The following is a 25389-nucleotide window of genomic DNA, read 5'->3' on the forward strand; positions in this document are numbered from 1 at the left end:
TACGTAACGTCCTGATTACGATGCACCCAAAATCTAAGCTCGGCCCGCCATATTTACGAAGTTACGGATGTTTGAATTTCAAGGTCATTCGGGAGAGCCCCTGCGATTTCCGTCAAAATTTGTGTACGGACACTCTAGATGCTCCTCATTACGAATATCACAAAATTTAAGCTCGGCCCGCCATATTTACGAAGTTACGGAGGTTTGAATTTCAAGGTCATTTGGAAGAGCCCCTGCGATTTCCGTCAAAATTGGTATACGGACATATTACATCCTCCTCATTACAAATATCATAAAAGTTAAGCTCGGCCCGCCATATTTTTCAAGTTACGGAGTCACAAAGTTACGGAATTTCAAGGTCATTCGGAGAGCCCCTCCGATTTTCGTCAAAATTTGTATGCGGACACATTACATGCTCCTAATTACGAATATCGTAAAAGCTAAGTTCGGCCCGCACTATTTCAAAAGTTAGAGATGTTTGAATTTCAGTGAGTTTCAAACGTCAGTAACTTTTGAAATAGTGCGGGCCAAGCTTAGCTTTTACGATATTCGTAATGAGGAGCATGTAATGTGTCCGCATACAAATTTTGCCGAAAATCGGAGGGGCTCTCCGAATGACCTTGAAATTCCGTAACTTTGTGACTCCGTAACTTGAAAAATATGGCGGGCCGAGCTTAATTTTTATGATATTTGTAATAAGGAGGATGTAATATGTCCGTATACCAATTTTGACGGAAATCGCAGGGGCTCACCCAAATGACCTTGAAATTCAAACCTCCGTAACTTCGTAAATATGGCGGGCCGAGCTTAAATTTTGTAATATTCGTAATGAGCAGTATCTAGAGTGTCCGTACACAAATTTTGACGGAAATCGTAGGGGCTCTCCCGAATGACCTTGAAATTCAAACATCCGTAACTTCGTAAATATGGCGGGCCGAGCTTAGATTTTGGGTACATCGTAATCAGGACGTTACGTACTATCCACTGACCAAGTTTGGTCCAAATCGTAGGGGCTCACCTGATTCCGAATCTTAGATTATAGATTAGGATTCACTTACATCTAACTTGACGACCGTGGCCGGTGTGCACAAAACAAGCGCAAAATCGACAGTGTTATGCCCGTCATTAGCAGATCTTTGATCACGTTTACCGCTACTGTCGCTATGGCAGTTAGCGCCGCCCCACGGCTGGGCTAGTCAGCAGTAGTTACCAGTTCCACCGACAGGTGGCCGGCGTGTCCGACCACCAGTAAATTAGCAGAGCAGAGCCGAACACCGACAGCGTGCCGTACCAGCGACCAGGCGCGAATATCAGGGGCGTGCACGGTGCTTTACTCAGGAGCCCTGAAAAGAGACTTGCGATCAGCATCAGCACAACCAAAGGCTGTCCCACGCACTAACTCAAGGAATCGGACATCGACGCATGATGCAATGATCTTTACCACTGTTCCGATCCAAATAAATTGAAACCCACTTCATGGACCCAAAAAGCCTTACCTATTGGTACGTCACAATGCAATATGGTGTTCGTTTTCCACAAATATAAGCTAGAAATCAACTGCTGAACTTTAGGTCCCCACCTCTCTAACTCTAGCTCTCTCGCTGTCCCATTCTCTCACCTCCCACCCAGGCGGCGCCGGGATCTGGGCCGGCGCCGGGGGCCGGCCTCATGTGACGCCCAGCGTCCACTCGTCGCGCGCGCGACGGCACTGGAACAGCCATTTGACGATGCGCGCGTTCTTCTCCACGATGGAGGGCTCAGCGACAGCGGGCGGCAGGAGGCGCAGGCCGCCGCCGTCGCGCCGCCGCGCCGCCGCCGCCGCCGAGGACGCCTCGCTGGCCACGCTGGTGCGCCGGCCGCGCGACCGTGACGACTCCGAGAGGCCGTCCCAGAAGCTGGGCGTCTCCAGGGGTGACCAGTGGTCGGAGGGTACCCTGGCCAGGTGACCGAACCGCTCGCCGTCCATACCCAGTTGGTCGAAGAAGCGGCCCAGTTCAGTGGAGCACCTGCGCGCGCCGCGAGCCGGCAGCGGCGGCGGCGGCTCGGCGGTCCACAGGCCGAGAGCGCCGCCGCCGGCCGCGCCGCGCCCGTACCGGTGGCTAACGTCCGACTTTGAACGGGTGACGGGCCGGTGGGGCCAGGCCTCCGTGTCGGCCCTCGCCCGTCCGTCGTCCGTGTACGCGTCGCGTCGGTCGCGCCGGCCGTCACTGGGGGTCAGCGCCGAGCCTGGCGAGCGGCTCACGTAGTCGGAGGTAGCCCGGCCGCGACTGCGCGCATCCGACCGACTCTGTCGGCCCGTCTCTGAGGCTCCTCCACTGTCCGCTGAGGCGGAGGAACTGTCCGCACTGATGTCGGGCAGCGACTTGTGCCGGCCGCTGTCGGAGGGGGGACGCGCCGCCGGACTGAGCAGCTGACGGAGACGCGCCTGGACCGAGTCGCCCGAGCGGCGCCGCTCCGGAACGGTCGGCTCGCCGCGCAGCAGGCGGCACGCGCGGCCAGGGCCGGCGCAGCCGGGAGATCTGGGGAAGGAGAAGACAGACTGTCAGAGGGGGAGGCTAGCAGCAGAGACGAGGGGGCATACGGTTGAGCGAGGCAGCGAGAGAGATCGACAGTTGAGCAGACGTCTGGGATAGCTGTCGCTTGGTCGCACGTCGCTTGGGCAAAACGACGTAAAGTGCGTGGGCAAGAACTAAGAAGGCAGACAGTCAATAAAGCTTAAAGTTGAAGCCATCTGACAGCTAGAAACGAATTATAAACGGGTTCTCTCCGGAGTCGCAGGATGTAACGGTTTTACTCGAGTCACAAATTGCGCCGACCGGTACCTCGTTACCGACAGGTCACAGGTCACAGGAACGTCACAGTATGTCACAGGAAGGTCACAGCGGGGTCAATCAACTTCCGCAATCCACTTCCGCAGTTTATCCTGACGCAACTCAGTCCAATCAACGCATGACTGGATAACCTGTGGCAACTGGCAATGACGATGCAAGCCCGGTCAATGAAAAGGCAAATACAAAGTGCCACAAACATGCCTGCTAAGCGCAGTTTGGTAACGCTGAACCACCTAAAAACCATACGGCACTAGTACATCAAAGACTTCCAGGACCCATGCATTTGTAGCAATAGCTAGTTATGAAGACCTATGGCACCTCTAGAGCAGCCAGAGCAGCCCAAGAGATCGATGTTCCGTTCATCCCGACACCCACCTGGCGGGCAGCGGCGGCGGTTTGTCTGCTGAGCCCCTCACACCCTTCTCGGGCGTTTTCCAGGGCGGCTTCTCGGGGGTGAGGCGGGGCGGCAGGGCGGCCGGCCGGGGCGGGGGCGGGGGCGGCGCGGGCGGCGCCGGCTCCGGCGGCGGTTCGCTGTAGGGTCGCGGTGGCCAGGGGGTACGACAGAGTGGAGCAGCTGTGACCTGGAGGTGGTCGGCGTGCTTCATCTCCTGCTTCGAGTCCAGCACCCGCTCCGACTTGACGTAGAACGCCTTGGTCTCCTGCAGCATCTCCACGGCTGACTTCCGCTTCCCTGAGAACAGAGGGAGGAGGGAGGTCAGAGGCCGCGCGCAGAGAGATTCCCACATTGTGATAGTGCTGGAAGAAAAGAAACGTCCTGCACGCAACCAGGGTCAGCGGCTGAGAGTATTGGTATGGGTACGTTTGGTTCGCTAGATGGGCAGCGCGAACTGGGTCAGAGAGGTGTCAGGGGTCGGGGAAGCTTCAGCGTGTTATCCTCGAGGTTCAAGAGATGGGAGAGCAAGTGTCATTGTGAGCGCGTTTTGAACAAAAAACAATGTTTTATGGGGCAAGGGGATGGTTCCTACATTCACACGTCACAGAAGCACGTGACAACTGCCAAACCGGTATGAACAGGTACAATAGAAAGCACCAAATGATAATCACTGACATAAATAGTCAACGCAGGAGGCCCAGCAGAATGATGCAAGCCTATTGCGTTGCAGAGTCTCAACATGCAATACACTTCCATTGCATACTCGTCAAACAGTTAAAATCGCGCCATTATGCAGCAGGCATTGTATCACGCAGCCACTGCGCCATTTACGACATGCCTAATTTTCAATTCCCCCACCACGGCACTCATCGCTCGATGTTCCGTTCAGCCCGGTCCGGACACGCCAGCGCGGGCGAACAATGACGACCGGCGCCTTTCTGAGGAGCCCGGGCCGCGCCGCACGAGATGAGATCGGAACGGGACGGAGACAGAGAGACGGAGCGCCACCGTGCGGCGTACACGGTACAATGGCGCTCCGGTGACCTGGCGCGGCGCACGGGACCGGGTCACGCCGGTGTCATGGCGCGGCGGGTCGCTCCGGCCCACCGCGCTCCGGGAGACCGAGATAGACAGACACGAGGCATTGTCTCGCTATCTGCCGGGGCTCTCAGAGACACCGTCTCGGTTTGGACGGGAGTAACAGACGGGCGGGAGCCGCCGCACAACGGAGTGTTTGTCTCACGGAGACCTAGTTCCATCATACGGGCATACACATACATCATACCGGTCCAAGTACCAGCACTGTGACAGTGTCACTCCCTCACTGTGCCTTTCTAGTTTCTATCAACCCGCAGTCAGCCACACACAGAAACAGACAGGACATACATACCTACACAAAGACAGACACCTAGCCAAACCCGGCAGTCGGAGCCGGACCCTCCCAGTTCGACCTGACGGCAGCGGCGGCTGGCCTGACTCATACGTCCTGTATTTGGAGCGTCGGCCGGCCGACTGAGGTCGATGGCAGACACCGATAGCCGCCGGTGAGGGCGGACATTGTGAAGTTAACAGCCCGACACGGCCGCCGGTCCGGTCCGGTCCGGTCCGGTCCGGCTCTGTTCCCGCGTGGACGGCGTGGTACCGCTACTGTCGGCTCTATGGGACAGCCACAGCCGGCGGGATTCTCCTGGAAATACCTTGTTTTTGGTGTTTTGTGTTCTATTCTCATCAATAGAACAATGTCTCGGTGTCTGTCCAAATGTAGATGAGCTTGTGTCGGCTATCCAGTGCCTTAATGCCGCCTCCATAGTCACGACAGGTCGGCGACTTCACTTCACGGGTCGGTCGATGTCATAGATTTAGGTTTAGGTTGGATCAGACCGGCACACAGCGTCAGCTATACAGGAGCATAGCGATTGGCTCCCTTATGATTCAGTTTCCCAATATTGGGGGTTGGTGGGGTGAGCATCCACCAGGTCCACACTACACACGCGCTGGAGATTATCAATAAGCTCCAGGAAAACACTCCTTCATTCCTCGTCAGGGCCTTGACTAAAACGGTTCACAATAAACACTAAGCAGTTTCCGGTTTATTCACAGGATATACCTAGCTGCTTAGCAGATGCTGGTTAGTTCATGCATAGAGATCTTATATACAAGATCTCTATGAGTTCATGCAGCAGTTGTCTGCATGTGACATGATCTAAATCCAAATAATGTCTCCAACCATCCAGAGCCGAAACTCGTGACCCGGGACTAAACTAAACCACCTGCTCGGTCTTAAATTTTATTTCCATCCTGCACTCGCAAAACAGCGACATTGGAGGAAATGGCAAAGGAGGCGCCAGTCCGAGATAAGGACATCCTCAGCCGAGAAAACGACATAGAGGAGACCACAGAACAGCGGAAAACGTGACCGCAACGGACTCTCGAGACGTGAGAAACAAAATGATAACGTGAGCATGAGCTACCCGCAACGGATAAATGTAGCGAGGTGCAGGATGTTCTGTCGCATTTTCGGGCAGTCTGCACCTAACCAGTGGTCGTTTATCAGCCCATCGTCCTGTTTCAAAGCTAAGACGGCTCCCACTAAGCCTGTGCACGGTCACCTCGGCAGGCTCTGTGTGTGATTCAGAAACAGAGCTCAGCTAACCTGGTCAGCGCTCACACGGCACGACACGGCGACTTTCCGCCGGCCGTGAGTCACGAGAGACCCGCCGGTTGGCCGACCGGTATGGACACGAAACGGAACACAGACTGGGAATGGTAGGTGGATACGACCTGGTTGACTAGGCCCGACACACGGACAGGCAGCAGGCACGGACAGGCCAGCAGACCTGTGTCCACTCAGTTAACGGCCCGCAGTGGTGAGCGATGGCGTCCAGCCGTATCAGAGGACAGTTGGAGAGCTGCACCATCATCTCCCCTCCCTCTCCCCAGCCAGCACTTCCCCTCCCTCCTCTACGGTCACAGACCGCTGCAAACGGGCTATGTGGCGCCCCTGTAGCGTCTCGGACCCCGGCATGAGGAAAACATCAGTCACCGGTGGGCTGTGATTCGCCGACCGCGAGCCACAGCCGGGTTCTACACACCGGCAGACTGCAGACCTGGCTGGCAGACACACCCCACCGCTGCGGCTACAAGCTGCAGCACGTTCCGCGTACCCGGGGTGCAGACGGTACCGGACGGAAAACCCGCTCCCCGCGCTCCCTCGGTCCACCATTCAACAGCGGCAGACGGTGTGTTACCGCTTCTGGACCACATCAGAGGTGCCGCATGCCGCCTGGAATCACCTACAATCAGGCGTAAATATAACAAGAGCCCCACATAATTCGACAAAAAGTGAGAACCAGACGCAGCACCAGGCGTGAACCAAAACCCATCAGAGTGAGAACCAGACGCAACACAGAGGCGTGAACCAAAACCCACCAGAGCTCGTCTGTGACACCGGCGTGGAGTCGCCGAATCGGAACGCCAGCCGTTAGCGGCAGCTCGGCCCGGCGCGGCTGAAATCCAGCTCCGGCGGAGGCACCGCAGGTAATTCCGTCCGGCACGGTCGAACGCCACGGAAAATGACCGTGAGAACCGCCCGGCCGCGGCCGGATCACTGATCTGGAGCCGCCAACTGCCGCAGTAGAGCTGCCAACTGCCGTCAGTGAGCTGCCAACTGCTAGCAAGACTATTGCAAGTCACCACCTTCGAGTCAGCTTCCAGTCAGTTTCGAACAGAACTCAAGCCTCCACCGAGCTTCCTTTGTGTCAACCTCCCTTCCAGCTGACTCGAGCCACCATCAAGGCACCACCGGACCTTTTTCGTGCGATCCACTGCGGACATGATCGCGGATTCTCACGGCGTTGGTCGTTTTTCAAGGGCGATTCGGTCACGGCGGAGACACTGGCCGGAGGAGCCACGCCCAGGTTCGGGCGAGGACAGGACGCTCCAGTCCCAAATGACCGCGGTAACGCCAGTCTCCCACGGGTCGAGAGTGAGGCAGATGGCAGAAACACGACCAGTGTGGCTAAAATTCAGCCAGACTGCACAACTGTAGGAGCATGGAAGCCAAAAATGTGAGCCGAGCGGAGTGTACGTATTGTGTGGATGATCACGGTAGATTTGGAGGTGTGGAGGATCTATATTTGGAAAGGATCCGTCAGAAGAGTCGGTTTCTTTCATGGCTTGTTGACAGCAGTCACCATTTACAAACTATCATCTGCCAGAGAATCAGATAGCTTCAGATTAAAAAGTGGTAAAAACAGCAGTAAAAAGCAGTTACCCTTCGTCCTTCGAGTTGTGGAAAGGGCGGGGCCACCCCATGATTTCACCGCACCACAGACTGACGGAGTTCCCCTGACAGCGGGGTTCCCCTTGACACAAGTCCAGACCTCACTCCCACGTGCTGAGGCACGCGACCCGCCATCAGTGCCTGTCATGTCGCTCCACGTAAAGAAACGCTGCAGCGGTGCAGCCACAGGCACGCAACACATGGGGATAAAGTAAGTGCACGCATTGATTGGAAGTCTGCACGCTGCGAGGTCATTGGGTAAAAAACGCTCGGGACAAGTGCCTGATTGCCTCCCGTTCTCCAATAGCTGGTAGTAAGCCCAGACTCCCCAGCCTTCTGAATGTGTCTGCCCAAAGCCCTTAGCCAAAGACAGACTCATGACATCTGCGCTGCTGTGTCTTTTGTTTCGGCGTTCCCACAGATGGCCTATCGCCCGCCAGATCTCCCATTTTTGGCGTCGCCATCGCTATCCTTATCTTCCAACATCTCACAGTTCTGACATTTCTATCATCCGTGGCGTGTTGATTAGTTTTTAACACATCTTTCTTTCTCTCGTTTCTCTCCATGTCAGATATCGGCCCGCCGTGACGGTTCAAGGTTAAACACAGCGTCATTGCCCTAAAATGGCCAAACCAAACACGCATCGTCACCGCTTTTAGGACAGGCGCTGTGCTTTATCCTGACGGCTCGCTATGAATCAAACGCCGAGCGGAGCCGCTTAGCCGCATATTCAGTGCGGCGGGCCGCCACAAAGCCGGCCCGGAAAGCAGGGCGGCGCCGCGCCGAGCCTCCGCCGCCGTCTGCAAAACCGGCCAGCGCGCGGCGCGGGTCCGGGCAGCGCCGGGCGGCGGCGGCACGGCACCCGTGAGACACTTCTCCGCGCCGGCCGGACTGGGGCGTCTGGCTCTGGGATGCAGTTTGCGGCTCCAAACGCCAGTGTTTTATGCGTGGGTGGTGATACAATTACGGGGTGGCAGGTTTCATGATGGTCCCAGCTATGCCGTGTGGCCCTGGCCCTGTCGAGCTCAGCTCGGCTCGGCTCCAATTGGTGTGGCACGTCCGGCCGGCGCCGCTCCCCCTCTGCCCTGCTCCTCTGCTCTCCCCACCATCATCACCTCCCTTTCTCCGGTCCGATCCGGCGATGCACGTGCGCGTTCCGAATTCATCTGCCTCCTTTGGACCCTCGGTAATATATGAGCTCGGCGCGCGGGTCGGTATTGCGGCCCGCCGTCACATTTCAGCGTCCCCCGCGCCCCGTGGAGCCATCTGTTTCGCTGTGTGTCCCGCCCCTCTGTGCCGTCCTCTGGTACCCTAGCTCTCCCTCCCTCTCGCGCTGAGCCGTACCGTCTCACAGAGGGACACGCCCGAGCAGACGGTCCAGGCCAGTTATCTCTCCACCCGCCGGCGCCGGCCGCTCTCAGCTGACGCGATAATGTCGGCGAGAAGCCACCGCCACCACCGCCGCCGCCGCCGCCGCCGCCGCTGCTGACAAAAAGTGTGCCTCCCCAGTGTGGTGCGGCCGGGCGGGCGGTGGGCGGCGGACGGGGTTAGCGGCCAACCGGCCGGCCGTGCTGCAGTTCCCACCGAGCCGGAGCGCCCGCCGCTGGGACCGCGCGTGTCGGCAGCCAGGGCACGGCTACGGGAAACACCTGCTGTCGGCGAGCACAACTGCACCTGGCCGAGCCGTTCGGCACTGCCTACACCCCTCCGCATTCCCAGTCTATGCACCGGGTCCTTACAGCGCCACGGCAGCTGGTCGCTCCGGCAGTACCCGTGCCGAGACACCCCTCGTCATTAGAGCCCGACAGCTGCTGCACCGGCAGCGCCTCGACTCAGCGCTCCCTTCCGCACACACACCAGCCGCGCAGTCGCTCCGTCAGCTGTCTCAGCCGGGCGCGCAGGATAATGACAAAACCAGGGCACTCAGCGCCCCGGCTTCGAGCGGAGCTCAGCCGCCGCTGCCGTTATAGGGCACACGAGGTAGGGGAGACCGCTCCCACGGGCAATGACGCGTGCCGGCGCCCCAGCTGACGCCAGCGGCAGCACGGCGGGCCGCGTCGCCGGAACTCGCCGCCGCCGACGGCGCCGTCGCCGCGCCACTAATTGTCGACAATTGCCGAGGGAGTCCTCCACGCCGTCGCCGCTGGAGCGTGTCCGACGGGCCGCCTCGGAACGGTCGCGTTCGCAGCGGCTCACTTCCGACTCGCTCGCACGCGACACCCGTGCAGAGCGCCGCAATTGGCTCAAATAACCGACGGCGTGCCTTCTCAGTTCTCACCCGTTACCGCCGCTCAGCCTACTCCGGCTCAACGCCCGCCACGCCGTCGCCGTCCCGTGTCTAGCACCGGCACCGTTGCGGAGTTTTCCCAGTTTGAAGTTGGCGCGTTCGTTGGCCCGGTTTCGTGAGCGACCGCTCCACGCCGGCGGCCGGCCGGTCGGTCTATCGTGCTCGGACCGGCCCGCCTCAGCTGGTGTGGGCTGGTGCGAGCCTGACCGGCGCGGCGGACCGTCAGCGAAGGCCCTGCCGGCGGCGGCGGCGGCGGCCGGTCCGGTCAGCTGGTCGGCCGGCCCGCCGCCGCTCCGCCCGGCTCGCGTGCATCGGCCGGCTATCTGCCTAGTGAGGCGCGCCCGCGAAGGCCACGGAGGCAATCACACCGTCGCGGCGGCGGTGGCACGGAGGCGACCGAGCCCCAGCTGTGATGCAATGAAATGAGAGGTGGGGAGCGGTCCAGACAAGGGGTTCAAGGGAGAAGGGTTTGTCATTTGCGGTTGGGTCTCCGAGGAGATTACTGTGTATCACGATACGATCGTCAGAAAAGGATGACGGAAAAATATGACTGGAGAGATTGTGAGGTGGCACATCGCAGAAATCGACACTCCTGCAGACGGTTGTGTCGCAACGCAAGCCTAGCCGACTGTGGGAGAATTCCAGCAGCCACCAATTTTAAACCGCCAGACTAGACCTACACTTCAATAGAATCAGTGAACAAAAGATACCTTCCGAACGAGCCACCGAATCGTGAGCCTCCTCATGGCTCAATGGGCACAAATTGCCACGTGGGAACTCGACAGTGGGTCGAGCGATACCGATCCCCACTCGGGTCCGCCAGGCGGCCAAACCTGCGTCTGTGAACGCTCTCTCCCGACGGTGCCCAGCTCGACCTCCAGTCACGAGCGCTGAGCAGTCGTGATTGCCCTTCCCCGCCGCCTGCGCGCGCCTCTGCGTCAGTGATCGGTCACAGAAGCTGCGTCCAAGGCTGGCTGGTCGGCGCAGGGGGTCGGCGGGTCAGCGCGGCCGCCGGGCCGTGCACGCTGTGCAGAGCACGTGCAGCGCGTGCACTATCGGCGGCGCGGCCAGCGTGGCGCAGATGACACAAACGCGCCGCGCCGCCGCCCCGCCGGGTGGGGAACTGGGTCACAGGCCGTCGGCCGCTCCGGCCCGCACGCCCGCACGCCCGCACGCCCGCCTGGGCAGGGCCGGGCAGGGCCGGGCCGGGCTGAGGGCGGCGGTCGGGGCGCCCCGGGGCCCGCATCGCAGCTGAGCGGCGCCCATCGGCGCCCGCCGACAATGGACGGCGCCGCGGGCGCCGGGCGGCCGCCACTGACCGGCGCCCGCGCGCGGCGGGCAGCCGCCGGCCGGCCCTCGATAACAAAGGGCCGACAGACTCCGAGCGGCGTCAACACGTCCCTATCCACAGCGGAGAGGTAACAACACACCACACGCCTGGACACGATCGCACTCAAACGATACCGAACGGGTGCCACCTGAAAGGAGGCGAGCGAAAACCGGGGGAGGGCGGCCATGAAAAGAGACGTCAAACGCCTCACATTTGAGAGCCTATCAAAGGTCTGCCACCTGCGTCAGGAGTCTATCGTCACAATGGTTATCGCTTTCGTCACAGACGCGGAGCTCACATTCAGCGAAGTTCTAAGGAAGTGCGTGTTAATTTAAAAGTCCGGGTGGTCCGTTAGCTCATTGTTAATCTTCCCTCATGAGGAACTGGATATTGAAAACGTCACACATAAGCCTGTACAAGACACACATTATCTCTGATGATCTTCTCAGCTAGCCGAGCATCAGACGAGCAGAAAACCCACGAAAGACCGGCTTCGGCAGTGTGCAGTCAAGCTGCGGGGCAGAAGTTGGCAGCGTTCCGTTTCCCCGAGAAACGAGACCACTGAGCTCAGCGCCTCAAGCCCACTCCTGCCCGGCCCGCCATCCTTTCGGGGGAGATACTGGGGCCAGTTTCCATCCGGGGATATTGTGGTCTGATCACCGCCAGCACGCATGTTCAGACGCACTTCACGCGGCGCAGACGGTTTGACGAGCCGACCTCGGGTGACCCGGGGCCCGTCTGCGGTCAGAGGTCAACCTCCACGACCGCAGCGATCCCAGACGGCCCAGCTGGGTCTGGGAGCCGCCAGAGGGCGACCGGCAGTCGGTCGGCCTCTGAGGTCCGTCAAAGGGTCACCGGGAGAGCTCTCCGAGCAGCTGGGAACGCGGAAGCTGAGGGCTGACACGGGAGGCGTATTAGCCTTCAAAGGCACACCGGCAGTTATTTGACAGGCCTCGGACGGGCCTGGGACGGGCCGGAGTGGAGTACGACTGCGGCGGGCGGGGTCGGCGCTGGGGGCCGCCGGGGCACCCCACCGACGCGGGAGGTCCGGTGGGGCCGCGGGGAGGCCTCCCGCTGGGAAGGTGACCCAAACTGGCCGGCAGTGCCTGCTGACGCCCCCGCGGCCGGTGCACAAAAAGGAGCGGGGCCGCTCTGTGGGCTGCCGCCGCCGCCGCCGCAGGCAGGAGACGGTGGAGGCTGGACGATCAGCTGACCGGGCCGGGTACGACCTCTGACAGCGACAGCAGCAGGGTTGAGGCTGAGACGGAGCGGAGCGTATGTCAGAGACCGGACGGCCAAACCGGCACAGCTGAGTGGGTACCTATCTTGGAATGGGCCTCCACCCCGACACCACTGCAACCGCAGGCAGAGATAGCCGCTCTGCGTCCGTGAATTTTTACTGTCACTACGGCTCCGGCAGCAGCAGAGCCGAGTATCACAGGCGTCACGGATACGGTGGAGATTTTACAGCTTCCCCTGACGGTTTTACAACCGTGAGAACGTCTTAGTGAGCGGCCCATAGCAGCGTGCCGTACGCAACTTTTTCCTCTTACCGCGCGGCGAAAGGCTACAAGTTTTATTGATCGTTTTTAATGGCGTGAGAATGCCGAGGGTTCAGACACCGGGACTTCTTAATCTAATTATGCATCAGGGATTACCAGAAGGAGAAACAGAAATGTTGCAGTTATATGTCAAGGGAATTTACTCACATCGTAATCACGGCTTCCATGACACCGCGAAATAGGTCGGAACATTCGACATTGTTTCAAGAAAAGACAACCATAAATAAATAAATAGAAATCGAAAATGTAAGAATAACCTGCTGCCTTCTTACTCGTATAGGGCTGAATCGTAATTCGATAATAAGCAGGCTCCTCTGACCCCGCAGTCGATTCCACCGAACAGTTAATGAATGGGTACCGAGGACAGTGCGTGGGTCAAATGACCTCCAGCGCCGGCGGAGGAAGGTCTTTGTTCAGACTAAATACCGGTCATAGACGGGCTTCGACCCTGAATCACAAAATCAGCACTGATTGGGCATATCAATATTTCATTCCAGACAGATAAAACAAAACATGCGTGATTCAAACAGGAATGTGATAATGATACCGAACAGAGAAGTAGAAACTCCCCGCTATCATTGCCAAACATATCTTCAAATACAGCTGGGACGATTGTGGTATCAAATTGAGCCAGGGAAGGACGTTATAAATGTTCTTATCGCCCGTGATAGACACCCAGTATGATTCGTGAAGAGTTGTTTTGTCACTCAGTCATTCAAATGAAGTGCATTTTGGATCAGTCTTGGCTCTCGACCTACTCAATAATGACAGTGATTCCTTCCTCACACTTGAACGACGGGCATTAGTAATGTAAACATTCGAAGATCAAGCATGATTGTGGTGAAACGGATCATCCCTGAACCTCAATTGGTTCCGACTTTCCCGCAACACCCAGACGATGCTTACATAGAGGCCAAGCCCACCCAAGAGATCCGGTCACGTACGAGAAGAGCGGAAAGGGAGGGAAGGATAACCGGTGACGGCGACGGATGTGTAATCAACAATTTCACTGTGAACAGAGGACTTATGGAAACGGAAAACGATTGAAAACAGGTGTGGATAGTAGACAATCATAGCGGTTATCAATGACTAAATTGATCGTATCCGGGAAATTTAGATTAAAATTATTGAACCGGAAATCACGAACTGAGCTCACTGATAACACTGAGCAGTGATACGTGAGAAGACTGCCAACACAAGACACTGTGATCCGGAAGATTGACCACTTAAATGGACGGCAACATGCCTAAACAGACACCTTCAGACATAAGCATGCTGAGAGGTTTGGCAGGCGCATTACAAACGCCCAGCCGGACCGAGACCTCGAGTCCTCGAGTCAAGGTCAGACCACAGTCGTGACTAGCCGGCACGACTGGCGAGCCGCACATGAGAGCGATATATCACACCCGGACGGCTGCATACCTACTCCCCTCCCTCCTCTGATAAGGCAGGCATTGTTCAGCGACAAAACACGCCCGATATCTCAGGTGTGAAATCAGTCCACGCGAGACGCCACGGAGGCACGTAGACACGTGTCGTCAGACGATGCACCCTCACGTGGCACGTGGTACGTGGAGCGTGACCGTAGTTTGGCTTCCCCACGCGGCACCTACGCAGGGAGTCACGGTTCACGAGCTCCCCTCCCCTTCCATCATTACTCCCGGATGTCTGTCGGACGCTGCTACCGACACTGCTCGTCTATAGCCACTCCGAGTCTTACCCTCCAGTCCTACCCTCGAGTGCTACCCTCCCTGGGCGGACCCACGCAGGGCGCCCGGCCGCTGCCTCCGGTCGTGTCACGCTCCGTCACGCTACCGTCACAGCGGGAGGTGCAACGCCGAGCCAGCGGCGCGTGACAGCCCGTCAACGGCCGGCGGAAGAGCTGGGTGGACTGGGGTGGAAGTCATCGGGCAGGAATAATTAAGGCAGGGAGCTGAGTGATTAGTTCCACATTTGGAGCCATCAGAGGGGAGTTCTAAGATCAGAACCAAATTAGAGCACCGTGGTTAGAAAAAGGCATGCATACGAAAATCAGTCACTTCTAGAACAAATGACGAAAGAAGGCATGCCAATAGCAAACATTAGTGCCTGGCTCTCTAGTCTCTACTCTCCTTTCTCAGTATGAGCGACCTCGGCACTCCAAGCACCGCCATACGCATCCCCCTTCGCCGTGACCACCCCTTGCAGAGCTCACGGTGACCTCCGACTGAGGTCACGGTAACTGATTGAAGCCACGGTGACCGGCGATGGGTCATGGACCGGTCCGTGACCAACTTAGCTCTATCGTCAGCTGACTGTCGATCAGCCCAGCAAAACACAACCCGGCAAGCGTTACGTCACGGCACGTCCCAGCGGCCAGACGGCGGCCTATCCACCGTCCGGTACGAACGGTATAGCAGCGGGCGGGCAGCAGGCTGCAGAACCTAACGGGCTGGCCCACTGCTCGCCGGTCGGGGGCGGCTCCGGTACAGTCCGAGCCAGCTGGGTTGGTGGGTCAGTAGGACCGCCCCGCGGCCACCGGAGGTGTCTCACAGAACCCGGGGTGTCTTACCGAGCCCGCGGTGTCTCACGGTTCCAGGGTGTCACACGGAATCGGAACCCGTCCCCCAGTTCCCAGTGGTCCGACGGTGTGATCATTGGCGACTTTCATTTGTAATTTCCTCACCGACGGCTGACCACATAACCACCGCAAACAATCACTTCCGTGCCCACTCTCTCGCCTGAGTAAGAAGTCGGTAATCTTGCCATCAATCCCACCACCGCCGTCGCGGGAGCCGCCACTGTTATTACGTATTCCCACCCAACAATACCCGTTTACCCAGGGTAGAATGGGCCGGCGCCGGCGGTGGGGTCAGCCCGGCTAATCCCACTCCGCGTCCCCGGATCACGGCCCGATTTCACCGCTCGCTGGGACGGACCAAAGGGCTGGATCCGGGGTACGGCCCGTGTCGGAGAAGGCTCAGCGGCGGGCGGTGGGCGGACGGCGACCGACAACACGGGATAATGATCGGTTCCGTGGAGAGGTCAGCCGACGCCGGGAGAGAAGGGGAGGAGCCGACTGGACAGGGCTGGACAGAGGAGAGGATTGGACATGCCGGACACACAGGAGTGGACAGAAACAGATAGACATGACAGGCCGGGTCGGCCCATGTTACCCTGGACAGAACCGGACATGTCTGATGTCAGAGAGAGTGGCGAAGACCCTGACAGAGTAGTGTGACAGGCGGGTGGAGAGACATTTCCCAGCAGAGAACAGAACAGAACATACTCGGGGCGGACATAGCTCGACAGAGGGTCGGACAAAGGGGCGGGGCGGTATACGGTCCAACCCCGGCAGTTTGGGCAGATGGGTCCACTGATTGGCGGCGTCACAGGTCGCTGGACGAGGACAGTACCACTGACCGGGCGGCGCAGCCGCGGGTGACGGACCGCGCCCCTGGACAGCGCATTTGGGTGGATAACAGATGGATAGACGGATGCAACTGCGGGCGGTGGACGGCACCCCTGGACGGACTAGCACATGTGTGGGTGACGGATAGATGGACTGCGCAACTGTGGGTGAGGGATGGACACTGGACAGGCTGGTGCAACTGCGTATGATGGAGCGTTCCCCTGACTGACACATTTGGATTAATTGGACGGACTGTCATTTGGATGGAAATCGTGGTGCAATGCCGAGAGACTGACGATCAGCTGCGGGGTAAGTCGAACGCTGTCCACCGCTCCAACCTCCCTAACCTCACACCGCCCAAAACAGGCCCCACATTGAGAGCGGGCCGGCCACCAAAATCAGTGCCGTCGCACGCTGAGCTCTAGAGTCACGCCCCGCCCGGTCGGTATAAAACTCAGAGACCCGATCAATGCTGAATACGAATTGACAGGCTGACTCGCCATTGCTGCAAAAGAGCAGAGGGCAGCTTCGGCTTCCAGGAGCACGCCCAACGGTTCCAGATCACCAATCGGTAGTTCCAGCAATGATAACTCTCTGGCGCCAGTCCCAACAGACGGACGGTGTCCAGCCAGTTGTCACGTCCGGCTGACAAAACAACCCACTCCGTGACGCAGCGCTCACACGTATGGAGGAGAAAGGAGACAGACAAAACAGAATAGGGAACGGAAGGAACGGCGTGGAGCGTAACAAAGAAGGGGAAGGAGAAGAAGAGAAAAGGACCAGTGGCGATGGATGCGGGCCAAAGAACAGATAAAAGAAATAGATGAAGAGCATAGATAAGATAGAGGCGAACAAATGAGATGGGGTGCGGGGGTCTGGATGTCACCAGCTCCGCCACATATCTCCTTTCCCTCCCCTCTCTCTCTCTCTCCCTCTCTCTCGCTCTCTCGCTCTCTCGCTCTCTCTCTCTCTCTCTCTCTCTCTCTCTCTCTCTCTCTCTCTCTCTCTCTCTCTCTCTCTCTCTCTCTCTCTCTCTCTCTCTCTCTCTCTCTCTCTCTCTCTCTCTCTATCTCCTCTCCCTCGCTCTCTCATCACACGCAGTTCGTGCCAGATGAGCTCCGCGTTCTGCGTTTCCTCGATAATACGGTCACGGATGGCTCCCCAGGAACAGAGACATTACCACAGAGCCCCAATGAGGCCCCAACTAGACCATCAATCACACAAATCGATCGTAAACGCATTGTGTAATTCACGGTCCATCATACAAACTACCCCTGTGGTTTATGATCTGCTTCACGTGGCACATTTGACCTCCGTTTATCGCCACGTGTGCCGATCAGAGCTCATATCGCTCAGCAGGAGATGTCACAACACTGGGCATCTGGAGCCCACTGCAGCGGGCAGCCTCGTCGCCAGTCATATAAACATGTAACCGGAGCGGCCCATTTTCACCCCGGGGCGTTCCTCTCTGACTATAAACATCGCGCCGAGTTCGTCTCTGGCGAGCGTCGTCTCGCGGTCTGGCACCGTCGCCGCTGCAGAGCCGCCTCTCCCCACACACAAACACCACACCCCCGGCCGGCGGCGGTGGCCCCGCACGGCCCGTGACGTCACAGCGGGGCCGTGTATTGATCGCGGCGCACGGCGGCGAACGTGGTGCGCCACGGCACGCCGCCGGTGGGGCAGTGCGGCCACCGTCCGGGCCGGCCGGAGAATGATCGAGATCCGGAGAGACTTGGTCATTAGGAGTCTGAGAGCCACACTGACACTCATGAATCAAGGATCGCACGAGTAGGTCCTGGCCTGAAGACTGCTCACTTCTGGTCCAGGAGGTCTGATTCTCATCGTCTGGGACTTCCCAACCACTTTACGGTCGTGATAAAACCGGCTCACCTGGTTCCAGTCGGAAATAACCCCAGATTAAGCCGGAGAGTATCACCGAACTTGTGATTTACGGCAGCCTCTGGAGAGTGGCTGCCACTCTGGGTTCTCTGCGGCCCCCGAGCGACCGACTCGACTGCTGAGTTCAGCGGTTGAGATCTCATTATCGCCCTCTCCCAGCGGCAAACCTCAGACAAAGACGGCAGGTCTCCGCTCCTCTCTCCGGTTGGAGAGAGGTGCTGCCCCACACACAGCCTGCCAAACTGCCGAGTGGCAGCCATCCCGGGTTTCGGCACCGATGTTTGTTTATTTCGGACACGGCATTAGCGAGCAGCTGTGTTAGTCGTCAGTGTTTGGAGGTTCGCCAAACCGCAACGGTCGCACTATTTCATTGGTTCAGCAACGAAACTGGGAGACGAGATTCTGGGGATATTTGTGGTTCCAATAAGAACCGATCAAGCTCAATAACTTTCAGATCGCGTGTCAGAACAGTTCTGGGTCAGTCATTCAAGTTCAGCCTTGAATGATGTTCAGGAGTTTGCTGAAGTCTTTGTTCAGAGTTTTCCAAACTAGAGGCCAGATTCGGCAGCATGGCAGACGGGCAGCAACACAATGGAAAATATTTTGGCAAGCCGCAAGGTGACCCGTGAAGTCCAAAATAAGGCTGCCATTGTGGCATGTCGTTTCCATTCCAAGTACGGGTGATTATCACTCCCTTTGTTTTACTCGTGCATGGCCTCGCTTCATACAAAAATAAACTGCACGGCAAACAACAAACTCGTGTCAATTTCTCGTGCCAGACCAATACGGAAAACAGCCACGGACCGTTATGCACCGTGCAAGCGACGGAGCAGCACTTACGGTGTGCCGTGCCGCGTGGGAGGTGTTATCATACACCGCTCAATGTCGCGGCAGTCCCGCGTCCTTCAGCGCTCACATGTGAGAGTCGGTGCACTCGCCGTGATACGGGCCGTGCACTCGTGATACGGGTCGTATCGTCATTGTACGACACTACACTTCGTACGTCAATCGTCAGCACAAACAGAATCCACGACCCAAACATGACACCAAGGCACTCACGGATGTTCACTCATTATAGTTGTACAATTGTACACTGTGGGTACGCAAAATGGGATATTTCCCGACATAATGATACCAATTGGAAATCACAATAAGCCTAATTGACGAGAGGCGCATGAAAGAAAAAAAGACATTTCTCTGGGAGCTCATGTTGCCGTTAGGTAAACTCCTGTCAGAAGTAAGCTAGGTTGCACGGGAAAAGAAATTAGAGCTGACTCGATATCGTTTACACAAACGAGCTGGATCCGGACGCGGAATCAGTCAACAAAGGCTGGAATAAGCCAATGATCCAAATCGATTCACGCTCCAATTAATATCGGCGATTCAGGTTCTACCCTAAAGAAAAACGATTCCTGCTCCAAAGGAATCAAGCTTAGTCTACAAAGTAACTTATTTCGGTAACACGAGACGGTCGCAAAATTGAGATTTATTATATAACGCACTACTCTGTGAACACCAAATGAGGCAAAATTGGCGTCGTCAAATCAGACAAAGACTCACTCTGATCATCATACACTTCCGTGAGGGTTTTATAAGGCATTACCCTGGCGATCCTTATATAAGGCGCCGCCGGACCTTAGGCCAAGCGGTACCGGGTCAAGTGCGTTATTAAGGCGTTCATTATTGGAATGGATCTCATTATGCGCCGGTACGGTTATAATCTGAAGAGAGGTAGATATTTGATGAATAAAACATCCCCAGAGGTTCCAAAAGGCGGCCGGACGGACGGAGCGCGTAGAATTGAGATCGACACGACACTGGCATTCGAGTCCACCCACATCAAACAAAGGAGTGTCACGCACGAGCTGGTGTTTGTTCCCAGCCGTCACCACGGCTCCATATGGTGACGCTCCGGTTCAGTCATCCAAAGACAGCGCTTCCCTGCCTGATGGTAGGCATCATAAGATCCCACCCTTAGCAGCCGTCATAAAACCCAAAATGACTACTCCCATGGCCACCTTGGCGTCAAAACCATGATCGATTATCGACACAGCACGCTAAATCGCGGCCAGTCAGCGAAAATAGCCGCTGGCATTGATTCTCGACGGAGCCGTGCAGAGAATTCATTTGTCGGCTTTGTCCAAACAGTGCAGCGCATTGCCGGAAGGAAAGGGAGTGGTCGGGTCGATACTTCCAAACAGTGACGAGCACTGGCCACGAGGGGCATGTGATGCAAGGAGGTAGAGAAATAGCTCACGGTACCTACCGTAGAGATTGTCATACTCGGTCCTCTCTCCGAAACCGCTCTGCAGCTCGAGAGGTTCCATCCGAGAGCACTCTGGGTCACACAGGAGATGGCAGATAGCGGAAAATGACCGATAGTCCGGTAGACGGTTGTTTTAGATATTGTTTTGAAACAGCTGAAGAAGGGGCCAGGGAGCGGTCAGTGCCGTCAGTGATACGTCATGGGCGCGGTCAGTGGTCAGTCCGTTCCTCGCACCCCCAGCTGACGTCACGACCCCTGCTGGTGACGTCACACGGTGGTCTGAGGGTGACACGTGTCAGTAACGACACCCCTCCCGGCCGGCGGGGCTGATCAATGCTGGCGACGCCACGAGCCCGCCACAGCGGCGGGGGCGGTCACCCCGGGGCGTGGTATGACGGCCTTCCACCGTCAGCGGCTGACTTGGCCAGTTCAGGGTCATAATATTGGACACCTCATAGGGCAGGCAGGAATACATACAAGATTCCCTCAAAGACCCCCGGGGTTCAAGGATGTTCCATTTAAACATATCTGGCATCCTCAGTGGCTTCTAAGTTCTAGTCATCTTTCTCCGGAGTTCAGTAATACCCACGAACAGCCCACACTCACGATGAGGTAAGCTTTTCCAAATAGCTTCTGTGTTTGCGGCCATTGAAATGAGCCAACAATGCGGATGATTGCACTCTGATGTAATCCTCCGATGAAGCACGACTAAAACGGGAACAAACTCTAAACTCCAAGAAACTTTCAAGAGAGAGTTCGGTCTGTTTTCAACATCGTGAGGAAACGTTACCTCAGCATTGTTCCAGACGGCACTGCAATCATGCAAGCAGGCTGCTTCAGTGAACACCAAGTCTGTCACATGTTCTGAAGCATGAAGTGCATTGGCACGATCCGGGCTGTCGCCACTGCGCAGTCTCCGCCTGGCTGGCGGTGTTCCGCCGTGGAAGGTTAAGCGTCAGTTACGTAGCACGGCTCTACCACAAATGGCCGGGTAACCAAAATCACCCGGAAGACTTGCTAACTATGAGAAGATGGAGATCTCCCATCTGTGAAGGCTAATGATTTGTTTCCTTCTGTGCGAATCAGATGGTGATTTACAAATCAAAATACAAACCAACTATCAACGGAAACCTTGACCTTGGTCAATCACAGCGGACCAAAGCACAGCGGACCAAATCACAGCGCGGCAGTCCTGGCAGAGCTGGGCCGGGACAGCCACACATCACTCCCATCCGGCCGGTAAATACAATAGGAGCAGCCTTGGGCGACTGGCGGCTCTCTAAGCCTGCTATGCGCCTCCCGGCCCGCGGGCACAGTCCAGCATGCCGTCAAGGCTGGGTCGTGCCGGGGTATCCTGCGTCCAGATAAGGACGGATAAGGATGGACACGACTAGGAAGATACACTACACGTGGTATGGAACGACGCGGGTCGAGAGGTCCGGAGAGGACAAGGGTGGGTTCGAGAGGCCACGGGTCTGTTAGACACGGGTCGAGAGGTAGCGGGGCCGGAGGGAGGAAGCCATGTTGGTACAGTCAGCTGTCGACGGGAAGCTGTCGGAGCGGGGATGGGCGAAGGGGGCGGCAAAAAAACCTGCAGTGATTGGCATGGTTCACAATGGAGAGAAAAACCCAGCCTGAAAGGTCACCGCCCAGCTCTGCTGTATATGCTCAGACGTATGCATTTATCGCAGTCTATCGTCGTTCACCACCATTGCCAACAGCTATGGCGTAAGGTTCAAGGGTCGCCTGAACACAACAAGGCCGTCCTTGCTGCCCTGTGCCCGCAGCGATAAGGACCATCGCCCGACGGGACACAACACCACAGCGGAGCGTGTGATAAGCCAGTGTGTTTGGTCTCTAGACCTTATGGTGACGAAATGAAAACAAAGTGATCGAAACGTGCATTAGCAGCATGACGCCATAATATCATGACGTCATTTTCAAACAACTGCAGGATCGGATTGTCTCCGAAGGATAGGTCTCTGATGTCATCTGCATCCAGCTTTTCCCACCAGTTTCGTGGGATAGCTGATACGGATCACACTCCGCCGTTGTTTTGGATCAGAGTGTGAGCTGCCCAGCCGGTCCCGACATCACGAACAGGGTGTGGGAAGTGTGTTTATCTGCTGACCTTGACGGTAAGATTGGCTCAGACGGGATGAAACCCGTCCGCACTTATCACATTGACGGATTATACTGGTCGCAAAGTCTGCATTCAACAAAAAATAGCCGGAAATCTCCAAGAACCCAATAGCCGGAACTCATCCAAAATCCACTTATAAGGCCAGATTGTGTTACTTTAATCACAAACAACTAAAATAACAAGAAAAACTCTCCTCTGTAAGATACATACTTTTCTGTCTCGCCGTCCCCGCTGACCAGTGACCAATCCTGCCGCCACGTCCCGGCACAAAAACACGGACAGTGATTCACCGGGGAGACACGCCGCTCGGACGCGCAGCGCCCAAAGTCGGCCATCCACCGACCCGCTCCGTGCTGCGAGCGGCGCCCGGTGGGACGGTCCAGCCAGCCACGGCGCCCGGCCAGTTCCTGCCAGACCGGGCCAGACGTGAATCACGACAATTCCCGGGAACGGCAAACGGCGGACTGAACGTGAAGCCGACACAAGGGTTTGATCACGTGGTCCGTGCTCGTGACCAGATAATCGATCGAACGGTGAACTCACGAAAAGGCTGACTTGACGCTCAACTGACGACGCCGGAGAGAGCGTTTGAACCGGACGCGGCTCCGAGACGTGGTGTCAACTGACACAGGACGATTGGGTTACTCGGGTCTGCGACATTCCGGGGGAGGGGTTACAGGGTTCATCCTCTGACCCTCATGTCACACCAGTTCAGCGGCACCCTTTCCCTGACGGGTGTCACCATCTGACACATGACACGGGGGCTCTGGATGTCATCATGTGACACCCGCCCACCCCTCCGTCCCCTTCCATCCGCCACCTGCAGGGACAACCCCTACCAGCGCCACGTCAGCACCACGTGGTCCTATGTCGCGCCGTCAGTTCCAGCTGTTCGCAAAAGTCATCGCGACAGTACAAAACGATCGTCACAGACCGACTATCACAAAACGACCGTCACAGACCGACTATCACAAAACGACCGTCACGTCACGATATCACGTCACGGCGAGGAGCGGTACGGATGTGACGACGATGGGTGAGTTATGAATGATAGCTCAGCATCAAACGTCTGGTTCTGCTATCCACCCTAAACATGCAGCATGCCGAATGTCGATGGCCAGCCCGTGGGGTTTAGATGCGCGTCGACGGCAATATTATTCGACGAACATTAGAGGAAACTGCTACACATCTAGCCTCGAAACAGGTGCCCCAATCAGCCGGGCTCTGTTATCTACGTGGATCAGCTGAGAAGTGTATCGAACTTTGCGTGCGATTCCCTCACGGAGGCGGACCAGGGGCAGCTACCGCTCCGCCCCCTGCGGGCTGCAGACGCCCACTGCGGTTTGTGGTCAAACGGTCCGATTTCGGCGGCTAGGCTCCGCTGAAAGCAAAGCCCTCAGCCCACAGCCATGCCCTGTCACAGTCGCAGCCTGCACACAAAGTTTTACAGAGGGACCACAAGCCGGCAGCCGGCAGGGCCCTAAAACAATGATGGTATATTGTTGCGTTCGGTTGGCCCAATTCGGAACTAATTCGAGCAGAAACCTCACGGCGCGGTGGCCGTTTTGACTCGCTCCACAGAGCATGGTCCACCTACTCTGACCACAATCAGTTCAATCCGTCAGCTGTCCGAGAAAAACGTCACAGAAATGGAGAACAATGGCCACGTAATGAGCCATTAGCGGGCACGGTGCCCATTCACGGTGTCTTGGTTACGTGACGAAACATGTCCGTGGGCCCACTGCCGAATGGACGGTCTGGACAGGCAGTCCAGTGGAACCTAGATGGAGTATGAAATCAGCAAGCCAACAAATTTCAACAGAAAGCCATTGCACAAAGAGAGCAAAGCCCAAAGAGGTGTGAACTACTGGGCAGCTCCTGACAAATTGTTGAGCTGATAATGTGTAGGCATGATTGAATGTCAGATTGACTTAGAGGGAATACTCTAGAGAAGAGGATAGACAGCTAGCTGATAAGAGCATTGACTGACCATTGTTGGGGCGTAGTGACAGGCTTCCATAGGCCGCCAGCAGCCGATTGCCGTTCAGGGTCTTCAGGGGATGTTTCTTCTGAAGGACAGACATATTGGCTGAGCACAGCAGCAGCTATGTTCAGTTCAGCTACACTGAGCCCATCACCTGCAATAGGAGAACAATATGTCAAGCCTTATTTCGGAACACACAACAATGCATAGGGGGCTTGAAAAACGCCACTGACATTCACATTGTTGATACAAATTGACAAAGGTTTTGTCAAAGACCAATATTGACATGGCTGAAAAAAAAGCTGAAGCAAAAGCCCTGGAAAATTCGAGCACCACTTATCACACATAACAATAGATTATGGTGTAAGATATTGTTGGTCATTAAAAGTCACTCTAAGCCTATCACCCAATGACCCATGAACTAAACATCGAGATTGAGATAACACCGCAAATGCTCCATTTACCTGTCTTTCTTAGCAGCTACAAAGCTATAGACACCACTAAAACCAGCATCAAGACTGTGACAATCCCTTAGTCTGACTAAGACACCCTCCCTTCCTACGCCCCGTTCCCAAACGCGACACGCGAGCGCGGACCTTCCACGTCCCAAGAGAGAAACACGACTGACGAGAATGTCAACAAAAGCGCAAAGCTGGCAGCAACAGCTGACTGTGGAGTGCGGTCAGCTGATTTTTGACAGTGGCGTTCTCAGGCTATAAAATAAAAGGGGCTCTGCCAGATTCATGCTGTATTTTAATCCTCAGAGTACAAGCCTTAGCGTTTATTCTCACATGTTTTACCAATATTAAACTGAAATTATTAATTGACTGGTCGGAAATAAGGCAAGTTATTGATCAATCATGCATATTCTGCCATCTAGCGAGCATTGAGAGAGCTAGTACTGGCTAGGACACATGCACTTTACAGATGGCAGCACTACGAAGTAGACAGATTCAGGTATCTTTTGTAGGTGGCAGCACCATGCAAGGACTTATTAGCCACACTACTTGTTCTCTA

At 56.5% G+C, this 25389-nt stretch overlaps 1 protein-coding gene across 1 annotated transcript; it reads right to left on the minus strand.

Annotated features, from left to right (window-relative positions):
• Nucleotides 1-1062: 1062 nt before the first annotated feature.
• On the minus strand, nt 1063-24988 carry LOC122371386 (protein FAM110A-like). The gene is made up of 5 exons (XM_043347667.1): nt 24837-24988; nt 24379-24526; nt 3207-3522; nt 1619-2519; nt 1063-1343 (listed from the first exon to the last, which is right to left on the minus strand). The coding sequence occupies exons 2-4, from the start codon at nt 24470-24472 to the stop codon at nt 1667-1669; spliced, it is 1263 nt and encodes a 420-aa protein (XP_043203602.1). The 5' UTR covers nt 24473-24526; nt 24837-24988; the 3' UTR covers nt 1063-1343; nt 1619-1666.
• Between the last annotated feature and the right edge of the window lie 401 nt (nt 24989-25389).

This window comes from Amphibalanus amphitrite, unplaced genomic scaffold (assembly GCF_019059575.1).
Source record: "Amphibalanus amphitrite isolate SeventyFive unplaced genomic scaffold, NRLGWU_Aamphi_draft 001238F_arrow, whole genome shotgun sequence".
Taxonomy (NCBI): domain Eukaryota; kingdom Metazoa; phylum Arthropoda; class Thecostraca; order Balanomorpha; family Balanidae; genus Amphibalanus; species Amphibalanus amphitrite.

Excerpts from the sequence above, each read along its gene's own strand:
- LOC122371386 (XM_043347667.1), bottom strand. The coding sequence starts at position 24,472 with ATGTCTGTCCTTCAGAAGAAACATCCCCTGAAGACCCTGAACGGCAAT. Across the intron at positions 3,523-24,378 it reads GTCACTACGCCCCAACAATG|GGAAGCGGAAGTCAGCCGTG; the intron begins GTCAGTCAATGC and ends CTCTGTTCTCAG. Across the intron at positions 2,520-3,206 it reads CCGCCGCCGCTGCCCGCCAG|ATCTCCCGGCTGCGCCGGCC; the intron begins GTGGGTGTCGGG and ends CTCCTTCCCCAG.